This window comes from Notamacropus eugenii, chromosome 5, assembly GCF_028372415.1.
Source record: "Notamacropus eugenii isolate mMacEug1 chromosome 5, mMacEug1.pri_v2, whole genome shotgun sequence".
Taxonomy (NCBI): Eukaryota; Metazoa; Chordata; class Mammalia; order Diprotodontia; family Macropodidae; genus Notamacropus; species Notamacropus eugenii.
The window spans coordinates 44,646,997-44,665,495 of record NC_092876.1 but is presented as its reverse complement, the minus strand read 5'-3'; the positions used below and the strand labels follow the sequence as shown (position 1 = coordinate 44,665,495).

At 41.7% G+C, this 18,499-nt stretch overlaps 1 protein-coding gene across 3 annotated transcripts in view; it reads left to right on the top strand.

Annotated features, from left to right (window-relative positions):
* ACOT7 (acyl-CoA thioesterase 7) overlaps positions 1-18,499 on the top strand; it is a 169,592-nt gene that overhangs the window by 36,151 nt on the left and 114,942 nt on the right. For all 3 annotated transcript variants that reach the window (XM_072608715.1, XM_072608714.1, XM_072608716.1), the window contains exon 2: positions 3,866-3,983. In XM_072608715.1, the coding sequence (XP_072464816.1) occupies positions 3,866-3,983 (118 nt within the window). The remainder of the gene's footprint in view (positions 1-3,865; positions 3,984-18,499) is intronic.

The window sequence follows — 18,499 nt, the reverse complement described above, 5'->3', positions numbered from 1 at the left end:
TACCATGGATTTCACCCAGCAATGTTTTAATTTTAGTGCTGACATTTTCATGTCAGAGTCATAAATATTGGCTGTGATCCTCATCAGTTCCCTTTTCGCGTTCTTGTTTAAAGGGACAGGACTACAGAGTCCTGCTTCTTCTAGCTGTTGTTGCTGGTGGTAGAGTGTCATCTGATGATTTTTTAGGTCAAAGCTTCCTCTATATCATGTAGGCACTAGGCCCAAATTGAAGACACCAAGGCTGGTGCTTTGGACATGGAATGGGTCTTGGACTCATGCTTTCATTAGTATCAGGGGCTTCTGGGAAGGAAACTCCAGTGCAGGTCTGAACTTCCTTTGCAACTCAGAAGAGACCCTGAAAAGTTGAGTGACTTGCCCAGAGGTGGGACCTGTGTCTCCAGGCTTTTCTGACTCCTGAAGCTGGTTTCCTATTTTTCATCTCTAGCTGCCTAGCACATAATTGGTGCTCTAAAATGATTGTTTAATTCACTTGGTGTGGGGAAACTGCATTGGGCTTGGAGTTGGGAAATCTGGATTCAAATTACATTCCTAACTGTGCCAGTTTTGGCAAACTACGAAGTCTGTTTGCTTATCCATAAGAATAATACTTGTTCTTGCAATTATGAAGAAAGTGCGTTGTAAGCCTTCCAACTGTAGCAAGATTGAATGAAACAATTGGAAAGTGAATGTTATAAAAAGTGTTCATTGTGCGGTCTAGACGGTAAGAGACCTGAAGGTTCAGAGAGGAGAGGAATGAATGTGGGTTGCAATCATCAGGGCTCATGGGCTCACTTGCTTTAGAAAGATAATTTTATTTGGAATCTGTCTGTTTTCTTCTTAGTCTAATAAATGTGCCTGAACCAAGCAGTTACTAAACATTTGGAGAGGATGGAGAAGAATAAGGGAGTAGCACATATGCAAAGTCAAATGTGGGATATTTTTATTGAAGTACATGTTACAGGGCCACATATTGGGAATGAAAAGAAATTTAAATAGTCACCTGGGCTACTTCCTTGATTAAATGTTATTTTAAAAATTAATTTTATCAATGTCCTTTGGCCTTACCTTATTTATTTCATCCCCGCAAACTCTTCCTCTTATGTAACAAGGAAAAACAATTGAGCAAAATCAGTTGGTGTAATGACCCCATCTGACAATAAGACACAGACTTCTACCCTGCTCGTTTCCCACCTTGGTGCCCGGAGTGGTGCCAGGAGGTGGGAGGCATCTTTCCTTGCGTGTTCTCATGGACCAATGCTGGTTTTTCAGTTACTCAGAGTTCCTTTCAGTGAGCTTCTCTTTACATTGTCATCATTTTGTATGTTGTATGTTTTGGTGCTGCTTAGTTTATACATCGATTCATATGAGTCTACAACTTAGAATACATCTCAGTACAACATGAAATCTTGTGTTTCTTAAATGCATTATTTCTTAATGATGTATTTCTTAAAGAAATTCCTGAAAGCGTCCTGTTTCGCTCTTGTGCCATGGCTGATTCGTCCACTCCCGCTCTTTGTTTCTGGTTCTTGGCTATCACAAAATGTGCTGCTTTCCATATTTTAGCATATACGAGGTCTTCGTCTCTTTTTTTTAAACCTTTTTTTGTTTTTGAAGACAATCAGGGTTTAAGTGACTTCACCGCAATCCCGAGTCCCACAGCTACTAAGTGTCTGAGGCTGAATTTGAACTCAGGTCCTCTTGACTCTAGGGCAGGTGTTCTATCCACTGTGCCGCTTCCCTGCCCCAGATCTTTTTTTCTGACGTTGACCTCCTTTGGGTATATGCCAGTGGTGTGCCCCACTCCCATGGCCAAAAGCTGCCTTTTTTCCTTTGGGTGTGCTGGCTAGAATTCTTGCTCAAAGACCAAGTCTTAAAACCAGTCCACTCTGGAGTTCATAGACCATAGGTCCCCACCCACCTACCACAAAGTGAATGTAAATGCTAAGTTAGTAACTGCTTCTCTTGTACCCAGGAGCCCTCAGGGTCTTCCCCTCCCAGTTTGATTTTTTTTTTTTGATTAAAGGGGACATCCCTTGAGGAACTACTTAAAGAAACCTATTCATTGAATTGAGTGTATCTCACTCAAAGTGATGAGACCTTGGCCTAAAAGGGCCAGGGTCTCCCATCGTATCCTGGGCCGTCTCCAGCCATCCTGATAAATCAGGCTACTGGACCCAGATGGCTCTGGAAAAGTGAGGTTGGAGGCCTTGCACAGCCCTCCCTCACTCAAATCAAAGTCAACTTCAAGTCATGTCATCGTCTTGATGTCATGGCCCTCTTCAAGAATGAAGGACAAACACAAGATGTGTTATCCAAGACTTTTGTTCCCAGTTTTATCACCAAGGTTATCTGACTTGTCCAGAGTCAAGTAAATGAACTGAAGCAGGGTTTGAGTTCAGCTTCTTTGATTCCAAGTTTAGCATTCCTTATAAATCTCTATGAGCAAGCTCACATAGGCTGAGCAGTGAAACTCCTATAACATTCAAGGCTTACTTATAACCCAAAGAGTTAGGCCTCAGAGTGTCCAAAGCTTACTTTAGTAAGCTACTTTGGGGACAGTGGTTGGGTCATACATTCAAGGGGTTGGGGAGGAGGTTTGGGGGTGATGGTGACAGTGCTAAGTAGGATGAGGATGAGGTGGGGGGTATCCCTGGGTTAGATGTTGTACAAGTCTTAATTAGAGTAACCCAAGAAGCCTTTTGGAGAAACTGGTAGAGATGATTATTCTAGCCTCTAATCCAATGAAACATTTAGCAGGAAACTGCCAGGCTTTGAGGGTTTTGCCCAAGGTATAGAACCAGTGATTTCCAAATGGGAATTTTGGAATTCTAGGGATTGGATTGGGCTTCCATGCTGCTGACCACACATTGAGTGGTACTGACCAGATCACAGGGTCAGTGTTGGAGCTGGTGGTGACCTCAGGGATGATCTAGTCCAGGTGCCTTGTCTTACCAGTGAGCAAACTGAGACCTAGGGAGGTGGAGTAACTTGTGCCCAAGGTCACACAAGAAGTAAACATTCAAGGCAGGATTTGAATGCAGGTCCTTTCACTCCAGAGCCAGTGCCTTTTCTATTCTTTTCTCACCATCCTTTTAGCAGGGATTAGTGAGAAATCTTCATTTCCTCCACCTTCAGGCCTTGCCAATTTTACAATCTCCCATCAAGAAGTGACTTGCCACTCCCTTCTTTGGAAGGGAAGCCTGGGGTTAAGGAAGGGAGCCTAGAACTTTGAGCAGCCGGTCCCACTGGTGTTAAAGTAGAGGCTTTATCCTGCTGCTGGAGAAATCTCAGAGGGGCTGCATTGTCACTGACTTGCTTCTGATTTTGAAGGTCAGGGCTGCCTGAACTTGGCATTGCTGATCTCTAAGGGGCTGGTGCCATTGTGTTTCTGGACTAGTTGGATTGTACTTTGTCGTCCTTGAGGCAAAGTGTTGGCATGCCTTTACAGTCTCAGATCTATGACCCCAGACTCCTTCTCTCAGACTTCGAAATAATGTCTTTATCATCAGGCCATGAAGAAAGTTGGCAGCACTCCTGGAAGGCTGAGGATGGAAGCTCTCCCAGGGTTAGGGGAAGCTGTCCCTTTTCTGTCTGCGCTGCTCCCTCCTGTGGTAGGAGAAGGAATAGCAGCAAGCCGTCTGAGGCCTTGCCCGTCTGTGCTTTTTTTTTTAAACCAGCTTTGCTTAGCTGGGGAGGCACTCACCTGTTCTGAATATTTCCTTTTCTTCCTTCTCGGAATGGAGTTAAAGCTGTTTGTCTTTTCTGTTTGTAGCAGCTGGAGCTTCTGACCTTCTGTGTGCCTGGAGCTTATTTCTGCTATCTAAGCCCTGTCAGAGCTTTCACCTCAGCTATGTTCTGCCCACAGGATAATGCGCCCAGATGACGCCAACGTCGCGGGCAATGTCCACGGAGGGACGATTTTGAAAATGATTGAAGAGGCTGGGGCTATCATCAGTACCCGACACTGTAACAGCCAGAAAGGAGTAAGTATTTAAGTAAGGTCATCTGTATCCAGGCCCTGCCAGGTACCCATGGAAAGCCTGGGCCCTCGGCCACATGACTGTCATCCCCAATCAGAAAACAAGTGTCAGTGTGGTGTCTCTGGTACTGTATTGGCTGGCTTTTTCCTTCCTTTTTCTGTAGCCTTTTGGGGTCTCCTGCAAGCCCTATCCACTGTTAGGAGGCCTTTGGCAACTTCCTCCTCAGCAGGAGGCACTTGGCCTCAGCAAGCCAGCTCTGTTCTTACAAGAAAATGGAGGGGGAAATCCAAAGAAGAATGAATGAAGTTCATAAAGTCTCTTTAGAGCAGAGAGTTCTTATCCTGGGGTGTCTGAACTTGTCTTTTAAAAAACCCTAATAATTGGTTTCCTTTTCAATCTTCTGTATTTGATTTTATTTATTTAAAAACAAGTATTCTGAGAAGGGTCTCATAAGCTGTCAGAGGGGCTCATGACACAGCAACATCAAAAAGGTTCTGAACCCCTCTTTTTGGCTACCTGGAGCCATGTGTACTCCATGCATTTCTGTTAGGAGAACTATGTGATTCTTAGATGCTGTGGGAATTCTAGTTGTGTGTGTGTGTATACATTTATAATATGTATTATACATAAAATATATACATATATAAAATATATATACACAGTTAAATTCACGTTAACAAATTCAACTTTACGTAAAGAATACTGAAAGAAATCTGCACTTAAAAAAATTACGAAAATTGCTGAGTAAATGATGGGGGGAAACTGAGAAGCATGTCTAAGTCAACTCCTATGGGTCTGCAGACAGTGAGTGATCCTGTACCTCTCCCTGTGTTAATAGTGATCCTTATATTTTCACCATGGCTGGCAGCAAGCATGAACCATCTTGTAAACATAAGTGAATAGACTTGGAAATGAAAGTAAAAAGAACTAGAAAATACGAAAGAGGCAAAACTTGTCATGTACAACACATGAGCTCAGTCTTCTGACTGTGAACACCACAGTGAAGGATGCTGCCCGGATAAGGAAAAGACAGGACTTGCATGAAATTGACTTATCTGCTGAAACAAAGAGAAGGCGCTGCTCTACAGAAACTGCTAGCTATGTGGAGAGCAGGTCAGACTTAGAAGAATTCCCTTTAAATTTGACGACAATTCAAGCCAAGGCTCCCAGCCTCTTTGAAGATTTAAAGGTTAAGCACCTTAAGGTAACACAGGTATTTATAGCAAGCTGTTTTTGGTTTGCACGATTTCAGAATCATGCTGGATTTCCTAATGTGCAAGTGTTAGGAGAGCAGATATTGAAGCTTCAAAGAAGTTCCCAGTGTTCCTGCAAAAAAAATCATAAGATGAAGGTCCCTACTTACTGGAACAAATCTTTAATGTGGAGGAAATCAGTCTATTTTATCAAAGGATGCCATTTCAAACCTACATGTTGGTGGAGGAGCAAACTATGCTCCGGCATAAGGCTTTGGAAAAAAGGGTTCCTCTTCTTCCTGGAGGGAGTGTAGCTAGGACTTGCAAATTAAAACCTGTTCTCATGCATCAGTCAGAAAATCCCAGAGCACAGAAAGGAACCAGCAAGGCACCGCTACCTGGGCATTATTTCACTAAGCCCTAAGGCATGACCAAACCCTTAACATGTTTGAACAATGGTTTATGCACTGCTTCATTCCTCAAACCCAGAAGTTTAGTAATGATAATGGTAATCCTTTCAAGATTCTACTTATTTTGTGTAATGTCCCAGACAAGCCTCTCCATCTGGAATATTTTAATGAAAATGTAAAAGCAGTCACCCTAACACTATTTCATTATTATAACCTTTGAATCAGGGAGTGATAGCAAATTTCAGGGTATTATTTCTAGGTACGTTTACCTAGACAATTGCAGCTTTGGATGCAGATAAGGACTTGACCTTGAGAGATTTCTGGAAGTCCCCTAATATTTATCATGCAATCTGAAATACAGTTAAGGCACAGGCGTAACAGAAACATGTATGAAGAGAGTGTGCTTGTGGATTTGACAAAGATGAAATAGTTGAGGAAATGAGGGATAAGACTGTAAAATTAGCATAAGAATTGGAGCTAGGAGTGGATAAGAATGATGTGGAGTTGATTGAATCTGATGGAGAAGCAGTGTCAAATGAAAGATGCCAAAGAAGGAAGGGCAGCTCTGGAAGCTGAGGGCAAACCAAAGAGGTCCATCACAAAATATTTGGCAGAAGCATTTCATCATTTGAAGAAATTTTTTCTTGTATTGAAAAGATGGATCCAAATGCTTAAAGATTTTTAAAGACTAGTTGAGGATAATGTTGCTTGCTATCATTATCATACATTGGCACAGCAGATAGTGCTGGGTCTGGAGTCAGGAAGACATCTTTCTGAGTTCAAATCTAGCCTCAAACACTCACTAGTTGTGAGACCCTGGGCAAGTCACTTCACCTAGTTTCCTCACCTGTAAAATGAACTGTAGATGAAAATGGCAAAGCACTCCACTGTCTTTGCCAAGAAAACCCCCAATGGGTCATGAAGAATTGGACATGACTAAAATGACTGAACATCATCACGTATATGAGGTAAAAAAAGAGCCACTCTCTTGATAGCTTCATAAAAAAAGTTGTGCAGTCAACCGATAAAGACGAAGTATAGTGGGTGGGGAAGGGGCTATACACTCATACCTAAGTTAACTTTACGGTACTGTGCATACTAAATTTCTAACTTTACCTTTGATTTCCTAATTCTTTTTATTATCATGGTAAAGTATTTGATATGTCTACATTTTAATACATTTTATGACTTGCATAAAGGTTTTATTTTGTGTTATGCCTTTGTTATATAGACTGTGGGTAAAGACAGGTAAGGGCGAAAATTTTTATGTAAAAATCATTTTATGTGGAGGTATATAGAACTGTCCACTTAGGTAAAGCAAGAACTGTTTATATACAAAAAGCCAGAATTTGAACTCTTGAGGAGCTACAAACTGCCTGTAAGAGAGCCACCTGAAGATTGTGGACGTCAGTCAGAAAATCTCTTCCTTAGACTAAATAAGTGCTGTGGAGTGAGGTGAGGCCTTTGAGCCTTACACCTGCAAGGCTTACTACCAGAGTCAGAGAGTATGTAGATTGTCTTCTTCCCTGGCTCATCCACAGCTGTTCTCTTGGATTTACTGGGTCTGAACCCAATAGTTGTGTGTTGGGAAAACTTTAGCTGGACTGCCTTGGTGTTAAAGCATTGTCTTCTGGGTAGAGCAGAAGGTGCTGCTTAAGGTGGCCACAGCCAGAAGTTTGCCTGTCAGTCCATCTCAGCAAATGTATATTAAGTGCCTGCTGTGTGCAAGGCACTAGGCATACAGAAATCATTAATGCATAAAGCATAAATTTCTCGAGGAATTTATATTCCCGATACATAAGCATTTAGATAGATAATAGCTGCCCATATGTGATAATGATAGCAATTATTCTTGATAGATAGGAATTTCACAGTGTGTTCACAGACAAGAAACTATAAGGTCTGTGCCAAATAATTATTATATAAAAGAATTTCAAGAGGTATGGGGCACTAATGCCCAGCAGGAATCTGGAAAGACCTTCTGTAGGGAGGGATGCCAGAGGTATGTTTTGAAGGCAGAAGTGAGGAGGGCCGCACCGCAACTGGGGAGGCCCTGTACAGAGATACAGGAGAGCAGCCCATGAGGGTGGCGGTCAGCTAGGAGGCTAGTTTGACAGGAACAGAGGACTTGAATAGGAAATAAGATGGGAAAAGTGAGGGTAGCCAGACTGTAGAGGGTTTTAAATACCAGGCTGAAGGACTTGTCATTTTATTCTGGAGGCTACAGGGAGCCACTGAAAATGTTTAAGTAGGGAGCACAGACTCAACTCTGTGTTGTGGCAATGTCACTTTGGCAGTGCTGTAGAGGGTGGATTGGAGAGGGGGCACAAGAAGGCAGGGAAAGGGAATGGTCAAGACTTGGAAGGCAATCAGCCAGAGAGGGTGAGGAAGAGAGAAAAGCCAAGGCTGAGCCCAAAACTTCACAGGTGACTTGGGAGGGTGGTGGTACCCAAGGAATGGGGGAAATTGGAGGGAATGAGGCTGTTTTTGACAGACCACATGCATTTATTCACAAGCACCTTTTAACTCAACTTTTTCATGATGGCATATTGAGAGTTTAAGCTCCTGAAAGCTGTGACCTAGCTATTGTGCTGTGCCTAGGGCATTTAGTCCTCTGCCTTGTGGAGGCTGTGCAGTGGACTTCCCAAGCACAGCTTGTGACCTGTTGGCGAGTGGCCTTCTTCCCTCCAACAGCACCCAAATCTCACTGCTTGTTAGCTGAATGTCCTCTGCTTTGGATGTCCTGTAGGAGGGGTCAGCTTGAGGAGAGTGCCCTTCCCTCCACCAGGGTCTGCTCCAGAAACATCTTTCCTGAGCCTTTCTTTGGGCTTTAAACATCTCAGTCCGAGTGTCTCATCCTACTTCCATGACTGGCCAGAGCTCTAGTGACCTCATTCTCTGCATCCTTGAGTTAGTGTTGTCTCAGAGCCATGTGATTTCTTCCTCTGAAATTTAGCTTAGGGGAAAGAACTCTTAAACAATTCCTTATTCCATCAGAAGTAAAGCACAAGCAAAGCTTAGAGAGATGCAGGATTCCTGGCTCAGTAAGAAGGCAGATGCAGTTCAGTTTTATGCTGATAGTAACAATCCAAAGTGCTTTTATGATTCCCTGAAAGCTATTTATGGACCAAAAACCTATGGTGCATCACAACTAATCACTGCCACAGTGAGTAGTGATAAGGACATGATCCAAGAGAGATGGGCTGAACACTTATAGTGTTCTCAACAGACCATCATCAATCAATGCTGAAGCCATTGACCTTTTACCTCAGGTTGAAGTCAGTCCCTCCTTAGCTGAACTTCCAGCTGAAGAAGATGTTTTGAGGGCCATTAGGCTCCTTTCATGTGGCATAGCACCTGGTGCTGATCCTATTCCAGCTGAGATTTACAAGGTAGGGGGACCATTGCTCATACAAAAGCTGACTGAAATTTTCCACCTTATATGGCAAGAAGAGGTTATACCCCAGGAGTTCAAGGATGCCTCCATTGTCCATCTCTGTAAGGGTAAAGGGAATAGATTGTCCTGTGACAATCTCTCTTAGTCATTGCTGGCAAAATTCTTGCAAGAGACCTTCTTAATAGGCTGATCCTTCACCTGGAAGGTGGTCATATACCTGAGAGCCAGTGTGACTTCAGAAAGGGCCGAGGAACAGTCGATGTGGTGTTTGCTACCTGACAACTCCAGGAGAAATGCCAGGAGCAGAACAGAAGTCTGTACATAATGTTTGTAGATCTGACCAAGGCCTTTGACATGGTTAGTCATGAGGGCTTATGGAAAATTATGTCAAAATTTGGTTGCCCAGAAAAGTTCATCAATATTGTACGTCAATTTCATGGTAGCATGTTTGCCCAGGTTCTGGATAATGGACAGTGCTCTTGTGCCTTCCCAGTCACCAATGGAGTGAAACAGGGCTGTGTGCTTGCTTCCATGTTTTTTAGAATGATGTTTTCAGCCATGTTGACAAATGCTTTCAATAAGGATGAACATGGCATCAAGGTCAACTACTGTACTGGTGGTAAGTTCTTCAATTTGAAAAGGTTACAAATCAAGACCAAAGTGGAGGGTGTATTGGTGCATGATTTTCTGTTTGCAGATGATTGTGCACTCTATGCAACCTCTGAAGCTGAGATGCAACAAAGTATGGATCAGTTCTCTGCTGCCTGTGCTCATTTTGGCCTAACAATTAACACCAAAAATACACAGGTGTTCCATCAGCTACCACCACACCATCCGTACGTGGAACCATTGGTTACAACAAATGGAAAAGTTGTGAATGATGTGGATAAGTTCACTTACCTTGGTGGTGTACTTTCCAGGGATGTACACATTGACAATGAGGTTGATGCACGCATTGCCAGAGCTAGCTCAGTGTTTGGGAGGCTCTAAAGAAAGGTTTGGGAGAGAAGAGGTATTAGACTGACTACCAAATTGAAGGACTACAGAGCTGTTGTGCTGACCTCATTGTTATATACTTGTGAAACATGGATAGCCTACCAGCCCCATGCCAGGAAACTGAATTGCTTCCATTTGAACTGTCTCAGGAAGATTCTAATGATCACCTGGCAGGATAAGGTACCAGACACTGAAGTCCTTGCTCAAGCTGAACTGCCAAGTATTCAAACTGTGCTTCAGAGAGTGCAACTCCGCTGGGCTGGTCATGTTGTTTGAATGCCAAATGTATGCTTGCCAAAAAGACTATTTTATGGAGAACTCGCATGGGGCAGGAGATCACATGGTGGCCAGAAGAAACGATACAAGGACACTCTCAAGGTCTCTCTCAAGAACTTTGGATTTGACTGTGCAACATGGGAGACACTGACCCAGGACCACTCAGCATGGTGTGCCCACATAAGAAAAGGTACCGTGCTCTTTGAGCAAAGCAAAACTAAGACAGCACAAAGTAAACGCAGGATGTGCAAATTTGGGATATTCACCCCAAATATTCACACGGACCATCTGTGCCCAACCTGTGGTAGAGCATTCGGAGCTCGTATTGGTCTGATCAGCCACAGTCGGACACATTGAAATTTCACTTTACAATGGCGGTCATTTTGGTCCTCTTCGAGAATGAAGGACAACAACCAACCAAGTTAGGCAACTTAGATGTAAAAAAAATTAATGAGCACTAACCCATCTCCTTATTCCAAATGCTGGCTTTTGGATCTGGAAGGGATCCTGCAGATAGACGGCACCTCTTTCATTTTCAAAAAACTTTAAATTTATTTTATTTATTTTTTCAACTAAGATGGACTTACTTTCTTTTCCTTCATTTTCCCTCTTCCCCATTGGAAGAAAAGACAACCCAGACTCTTATAACAAATATACATAATCAGGGAAAACAAATTCTCAATTAGACATTTCCAAAAAAAGTCTGTTTTGCATCTTTAGTCTATCACCTTTTTGTTAAGAGGTTGATATGATGCTTCTGCATCTGTCCTCTGGAAGCATGTTTGATGGTTGATCAGAGTTCTCAAGTCTTTCAAAGTTAATTTCTTAGCTAACTGTTGTTAGCAGATAGTTATATAACAAGTATTTATTAAGCACCTGCTGTGTGCTAGACACTTTACAAATAAATCACAACAACCCTGAGAAGTAGTGCTGTTATGATCTTCATTTTACAGATGGGGCAACTGAGGCAGACAGAGGTAAATGACTTTCCCAGAGTCTCACAGCGAGAAAGTGTCCCGGGCCAGATTTGAACTCAGGTTTTCCTGAATTCAAATCCAGCTCACTTAACACTGTGCCAGGTAGTTGACTACGCATATGTATATAAATGTGTTTTTGCATATTAGGGTATGTTTATTGAATTTTAAAATTTTTCTTTGATTGTTAAACTGTACATTGTTGCACATAATTTATTATTTCCCTGTGTGTAAATAATCCCTTTCGTCTTCAAATTGAGTGGAGCCTTAGTATTGACTCTATGTTTTCATATATTTTATTTAGATAATGAACTTTGAAACCCTTTTTTCTGATTTCCTTTCCAACTCTAAATCTTCCATTTATGTTTGTTTCCTATTTTCCCAATTCTACTTCTTTCCATTTCAAATTTTAAAATAATGTATTTGAATCCATACACTTTTGTCTCTGATAATCTTTCTTAGATGGGCTAAAAATACTTTTCTATTTTCTTGTAGTTTCTTATTTGTGTTTTAGACATATCCAACCCTTTGAATGCATTAGGAATTGATTGCACTCTGTGATGAGTTATGAATCCAGTTTAACTCTTTCCATAAGAGTATCCATTCTTTCAGACCTTCTTTATTAAAAAAATACATACAACATATAAACATACAAAATTATAAATGCACAAAATCTAAATAAGCCAGTCTTTAAAAAAGATATTACATCTGGGAGACATTGTATTTCTTTCTAGTTTCAGGCTTATATTATTGAAGGGGGTGAGGTGTGTGTGTGTATGTGTATGTGTATGTACACGTGTGTGTGGATGCTGTTGGGGGTCCTCTTCTCTTCTCCCTCTATACTACTTCAGTTGGAGATCTCGTCAACTCCTGTGAATTCAGTTACCACCTCTGCTGATGATTCTGAAATCTAACTCTTCTGCTGTAATCTTATCTCCTAACCTCCAGTTTCTAATCTACTACTGCCTGTTGGACATCTTGAACTGGATGTCCAAAACCGACCCCAAACTTTCCTGCCTTCCAAACTTCTCTATTACTGTTGAAGGCACTACCATCCTCCAAGACCTCAAAGTTCTCTGCCTATGGATCATTCTGGACTCCTCACTCTCTTTCATATCTCATACCTGTACTTCCACCTTTCTCCTCTGACACTGCCACCAGTCTGGTACAGGCTGTCATCCCCTTATTCCTGGACTATTGCAATAGCTGTGGGTAGCTGCCTGCCTCAAGTCTCTCCCTACTCCAGTCCCTCCTCTATTCAGTCACTAAAGTGATTTTCCTAAAGCACAGATCTGACCATATCGGCCTCTACTCAATAAATTCCCGTCACTTCCTGTCACCTCCAGGAGTAATAAAATCCTGTGTTTGGTGTTCAAAGCACTTAGTTCTCCTCTTCATTTCCGGTCTTATTGATGCATACCTTTAGATCCAGTGACACTGGCTTCCTGGCTGTTCCATGACTAAGACCCTCTTCTCTCTTGGCTCCAGGCAGTTTATCTGGTCATCTCCCATGCCTGGAACACTCTTCCTTCTCCACTCTGTTACCTGACCTCCCTGGTTTCCTTTAAGTCCCAACTAAAATCCCAACTTCTACAGGAATCCTTTCCAGACTCAATTCCAACATCTTCCCCTTTCTTAATTACTTCCTATTTATCCGCATTATCCTCCTTACTTGCTTTGCATGTATTTGTTTGCATGTTGTCTCCTGCGGTAGATTGCAAGCTCTTGAAGGAAGGAACTGTCTTTTGTCTTTCTTTGTGTCCTCAGTGCTTAGCCCTGTGCCTGACACATAGCAGGCACGTAATAAATGTTGACTGACTTGACTGGTTTGGTGTGCCCTGTTTCCACTGACAACTGCCAGTAGGTGGCGCTATGGTCTTATCTCTCTGTGGAAGAAACTGGTCCCAGAGTCAGTCTGAGTAGGATGAGCCGTTGATGGCCATTTTAGTCCAACTCATCATTCCTGCACAAGAACCCCTTCTAGAAATGCATGACAAGTGTCATCCTGTCTTTGTCTGAAGACCTCCAGGGAGCAGGGCCCACTCTTTGAGGCCATCCATTGCTCTTCTGCAGAGCTGTTACGGATAGAAAGTTTTCTTTAGATCCAGCTTAAATCAGCTTCATGGCCACTTCCCCTTGTGTGGGACTTAGGAGAACAAGTCTAGCGCCTTTTCTGCGTGACAGTCCTTCAGATACTTGAAGATACCATTACATTTCCTATAAATCTTTTCTTTTCAAGGCTTAAAATCCTCAATTACTTCAAATAATCCTGCATGGCAGGAACTCGAGCCATCTCTATCCCAATGGCTATCTTTTCTGGACATTCTCCAGCTTATCAATGTCTTTCATAAAATGTGGTGCATAGAACTTAATGTAATATTCTACATGTGGTCTAAACTTGCCAAAGTACAGAAATAGGATCATCTCTGGCTCTGGATGTTGGGCCTCAGTGCACTCAAGACTGCATTTCTGTTTGGCCAAGTTTCCTCAGCTGTGAAATGGGGTAAGCTTACCTCCCAGGATTGTTGTGAGGATCAAGTGAAATAATAGTTGTAAAGTGCCTGGTGTAGCCCCTGGCACAGAGTTGGTACTGTATCTGATAGCTAGCTGTCATTATCATCATTAATGTTTTTGTTAGAATTTTTTCTTTTTGTCCAGAATTTGATTCCTGGAGCTTCTCCTCCCTGCTGGGTTGACGTCCCCCACAGGATTTTAGGCCAAATAAGAATCTAGCTATCCTTTGTCTAAGTACTTTGAAATTTGCTCTTCCTAAGTTGAGGTTATATGATAGAATATTCTTAGATTTCTTCTCTTTCACACATTTTAAGATGAAATGATAATTTTCCCCCAAAGTCCTGCTTGTTCACACATCTTTTGGTAAGAATCAGACCCAGAATAGAATTCCCTCTTGGATCCTAGACTTTTCCAAGGAGAATATTTTTTATTAAACCAAGACAGCAAGACACCATTAGCTTCTCTTCCTTTGGCAGAGAGCTCCCGCAGATGTCTGGGTAATTGAAGGCTACTGTCACTAACGTACTGAGGCACATTGTGATCTGTTTTCTGGAATCCTTATGTCTTTCTCTCTCTGTCCATGTAGTTTGTGTGTGATTTATTGCTGAAAATATCCCTTTGGAGTCTGCTCCATTGATCTTCATTTGTTTTTTCTCCCCTTTTCTCTCAGTAGTCTATCTTCTTTAACAGACCATGGTTCTGTGCTCTCCTTTACTTCTTCTGTTCTTTTGAATGCCCTTCAAGGACAGTATTCCTGAGACCAGAGCACATGGTCTCATTCCACCAATTCTCAGTTATGACTAGGAAGTCACATTTCCCTCCTTGCCTCAGGATTTCTAGTTTATCCAGCCTATTAACCCAGAGCTATTGATCAGACCTCTAATGCTGTAGGTTTTTCCCCATTATCTTTCTTTTTAATGTAATATTTTAATTTTACTTCTCCCCCAATTAACAAGTATTTATTTTCTCTCTCTCCAGCCACCACCACCTCTCACTAAAAAAAAAACAAAAAAATCCTTTCTTAATACATATGCTTATTATTATTATTATTAATTAAGAGGATCTTATTACTGGCTCTTTTCTTGAATTTTATCTCTTATACTTTTTGAGTGTCTCTGCTGCTATTGTGTACGTGTATTCCCAGGTATAGGGAATAAGTGGCGCCAATAGTGCATAGAGTCAGGAAGACGCCTCTTCAAATTTAGCTTCAGACAGTAACTGTGTGATCTTGGGCAAGTCACTTCACCATGTTTGTCTCAGTTTCCTCGTCTGTAAAATGAGTTGGAGAAAGAAATGGCAAACTACTCCAGTATCTTTGCTAAAAAAACTCCAGATGGGGTCACAAAGAGTAGGACAGGACAGAGAAATGCCCAAACACCAAAACAAGCAGTTCCCAGGTAGGTAGTAGGTGCTTAAGTGATGGTGGACTGATTCCCACACTTTGCTGAAACTACTTCGCTTGCCTCGGTATCGATATCTAGGCAGTTTTCTCCCTCCTTTTCCCGTTGAAAGCCTTCTTGATTAGATTGTAAGAATTTAGGCAAATAGATTTGTATGTGCCTTGCTCCATAAATTTTAGACCTGGCCAGAAGTTCACCCTTCTGTTCTCTTTATCCACAAATCCAAATCCCATTTTGGCATTTTATCTTTTTTTTAAATTCATTGTGCCAGGCCTGGATGAGGAAGACTCATGTCTGTGAGTTCAAATCTGCCTTCGGACTGTTACTAGCCGTGGGACTGATGGCAAGTCATTTCATCTCATTTGCCTCAGTTTTCTCATCTGCCCAATGAACTGGAGAAGGGAAGGACAAACCACTCCAGTATCTTTGCTGAGAAAACCCCTGAAGAGACAGACGTAACTGAAACACTTGAGCCGTGATGTTATATGTCAGATATTGTTTAAACATCTTAATATATTATTTGTTTTAACATTATTTTCTTTTAAAAAATTATTTGCCAGATTCTCCCCCCCCCCCCCGAGAAGTCAAGCAATATATCAATTATACTGTAAACTCTTTTTCATGTATTCTTAATAAAAGTTGATGCCTTTGAGAAGACTGATTTTTTTGGCATCTTTTTGGGGGGGGCGCAGTTTAATTCTACTTCTTTGTATTGGGTTTGATGAGTATGGGAGGGGCTAAGAAAATGATTGCCATACATGAGGGATGGTTATCTGCATTATTATGTGCTTTGCAGCTAAACCTTTCCATACGTTGGCCCTCTCATTGGAGTGGGACTTCCTTAAAAGCAGACTGTCTTATTTTTCCATTTGTGCCCCCAGTGCTTAGCAAAGTACCATGTACATAGTATGCACTTAATAAATGCTTTTTCATTCATTGAAAAAGGAAAAAACATGATTGCCACACAGACACCCATTCTTAATCTCAGATTATGCAAAGTGGCAAGCTATCCAGTGTGCCATGAAGATAATGGCTAGCATCTAGTGCTTTTACGTTTGCAAAGCATTTTGTATATTATCTCATTTAATCCTCACAACAAGCTTGGTGAGTTGATGCTCTTATCATCCCCATTTTACAAGTGGGAAAACTGAGGTAAGAGATGCATGTGTGAGGTTAAATAAAGCCCATCATCTCAGCTGTCCCGTAGTTCCTATTAGCCCAGGAATCAAAAGCATTCTTTATAAAACGAAAGAAACTTAGTTTCTAAAATTCCAAAAAGCTACTGAGAATACACTTTAAAAGCATGTCAGCTGCTCTAAATAATATGTAACCTGATACCAGTAGAGATGGGAGGACAATATACCCTAATGGCAGTCTGGTAGATAAGCATGTTACTCGTGTGAAAAGATTTTTATTGAATCAACAATTCAGCGGATAAAGACGTGTGAGCCTATCTGGTATACAGAATTTCTTTAGAAGGAAATTGTTTCCATACCAGACAAGTGTTGTCTGCCTGGATGTGGAAATATTTTCATTATGTAGAGTTGTGTCTTACAATGGTATTCGTTAAAATGAGCTTCCCCATTTAAGAATATGAATAGCTTTGTGCTTGGCCAATTAAGCCTGCACTGTTATAGGTGTAGGTCAAAGCCATCTTAACTATAAAGCCGTGAGCTCTTCTATTTTTATACCATCTTATTATTTATTAAGCACTTTCACCTGCCTTCTCACTTGTGCTTTAGCCCAGACCTGTGAGGGAGGTAGATGGGAAGAAATCAACAGAATTTCACTGCTTCCAAGTGTAGGGGAACCTATAGAGAGGCTGTGTCAAGTATAGGGGAACCAGGACCAGAAAGTGAGTGAGGTGAGCCTGGAATTTAAACCTTCTGAATTAGATTTCAGCATCCCTTCCATCATAGCATGAAGCTTTCACAGCAGTTAGGAAGAGCCTGGCACATCCCAGATGTTTTAGTAAACCCGTAAAGATTATGTGTCACCATGTTGCCTGAAAATATTCTTACAGGTTACTTCTAGGCCCTTTTGTCCTAAGATCTTGATCTGTGGCAAAGAAATAACAGCTACTTTCCCCATGGGGTTTAGTGAATAAGAAGACTGGCACATAGGATTCACACACACGCTTGTTGTTGGTGGAGTCATTTTTCAGTTGTATCTGACACTTCATGACCCCATTTGAGGTTTTCTTGGCAAAGATCCTGGAGCAGTTTGCCATTTCCTCCTCCAGTTCATTTTACGGAAGAGGCAAACAAGATTACGTGACTTTCCCAGGGTTATACAGCTAATAAGTATCTGAGGCCAAATTTGAATTCAAGTCTTCATGACTCTGGGTCAGTGCTCTATCCACTGCACTACCTAGCTGTTCCACATACATGCATACATACATACATACACATGTGTGTGTTTTCTCCCCTTCCTTGTTTGGGAGTACAGCAGTCATTTTTACTTGTACGTCTTCAATCCAGAGTCTTATGGCTTGACCTCACCAATGATCAGGGCTTTGAAGATGAACTTGGAGCAGGCTTGAATATGAGAAAGAAATGTTCTTGACCTTACCTACTTTGTGTAAGAGCCCTCTTTCTCTCTTTGCCCTTTCCTAGATCTCTTTATTTTGATCCTCTCCCCCCTTTATCTTGTTTGATTCATGTTTGGGTATATTTCAGTTGCCTGAGCTAGGTTTTAAGTTCCTTAAGGGCAAGGTTGTGGTTTTTCATCTTTGCAACCTTCACACTCAGCATCGTACCTTACGCAGAGTAGACCCTTCAGTGTATTCAATTCAGTAGTTTAAAAAACATCCTCTTGAGGGTTGTGGAAAGACAGAAACATTAACTCACTGCTGGTGGGACTGTGAATTGAACCGACCTTTCTGGAAAGCAGTGTGGAATTATACAATAGAAGTGAGTCGAATGCCTGTATTCTTTGACTCAGAGATCCTATTGCTACTTGTATACCCCAGGGAGGTCAATGATGGAAAAAAAGGCACCCTATATATAAAAAAATATTTGTAGCAGCACTTTTTGTGGGAACCAAGAGTAGGAAATAAAGTCACTGCCTATTGATTGAGGAATGGCTAAACAGCTAAGTGGCATAGTGGATAGAGTATTGGACCTGGAGTCAGGAAGACTCAACTCCTTGAGTTCAAATCTGGTCTCAGACACTTACTACCTGTGTGACCCTGGGCAAGTCACTTCACCCTGTTTGCCTTAGTTTTCTTAAAAATGAACTGGAGAAGGAAATGGCAAATCATTGTAGTATCTTTGCCAAGAAAGCCCCAAATAGGGTCACAGAGAGTCAGCCACGACTAAAATGACTGAATAACAAGAATTGACGATGATGGTAAATAC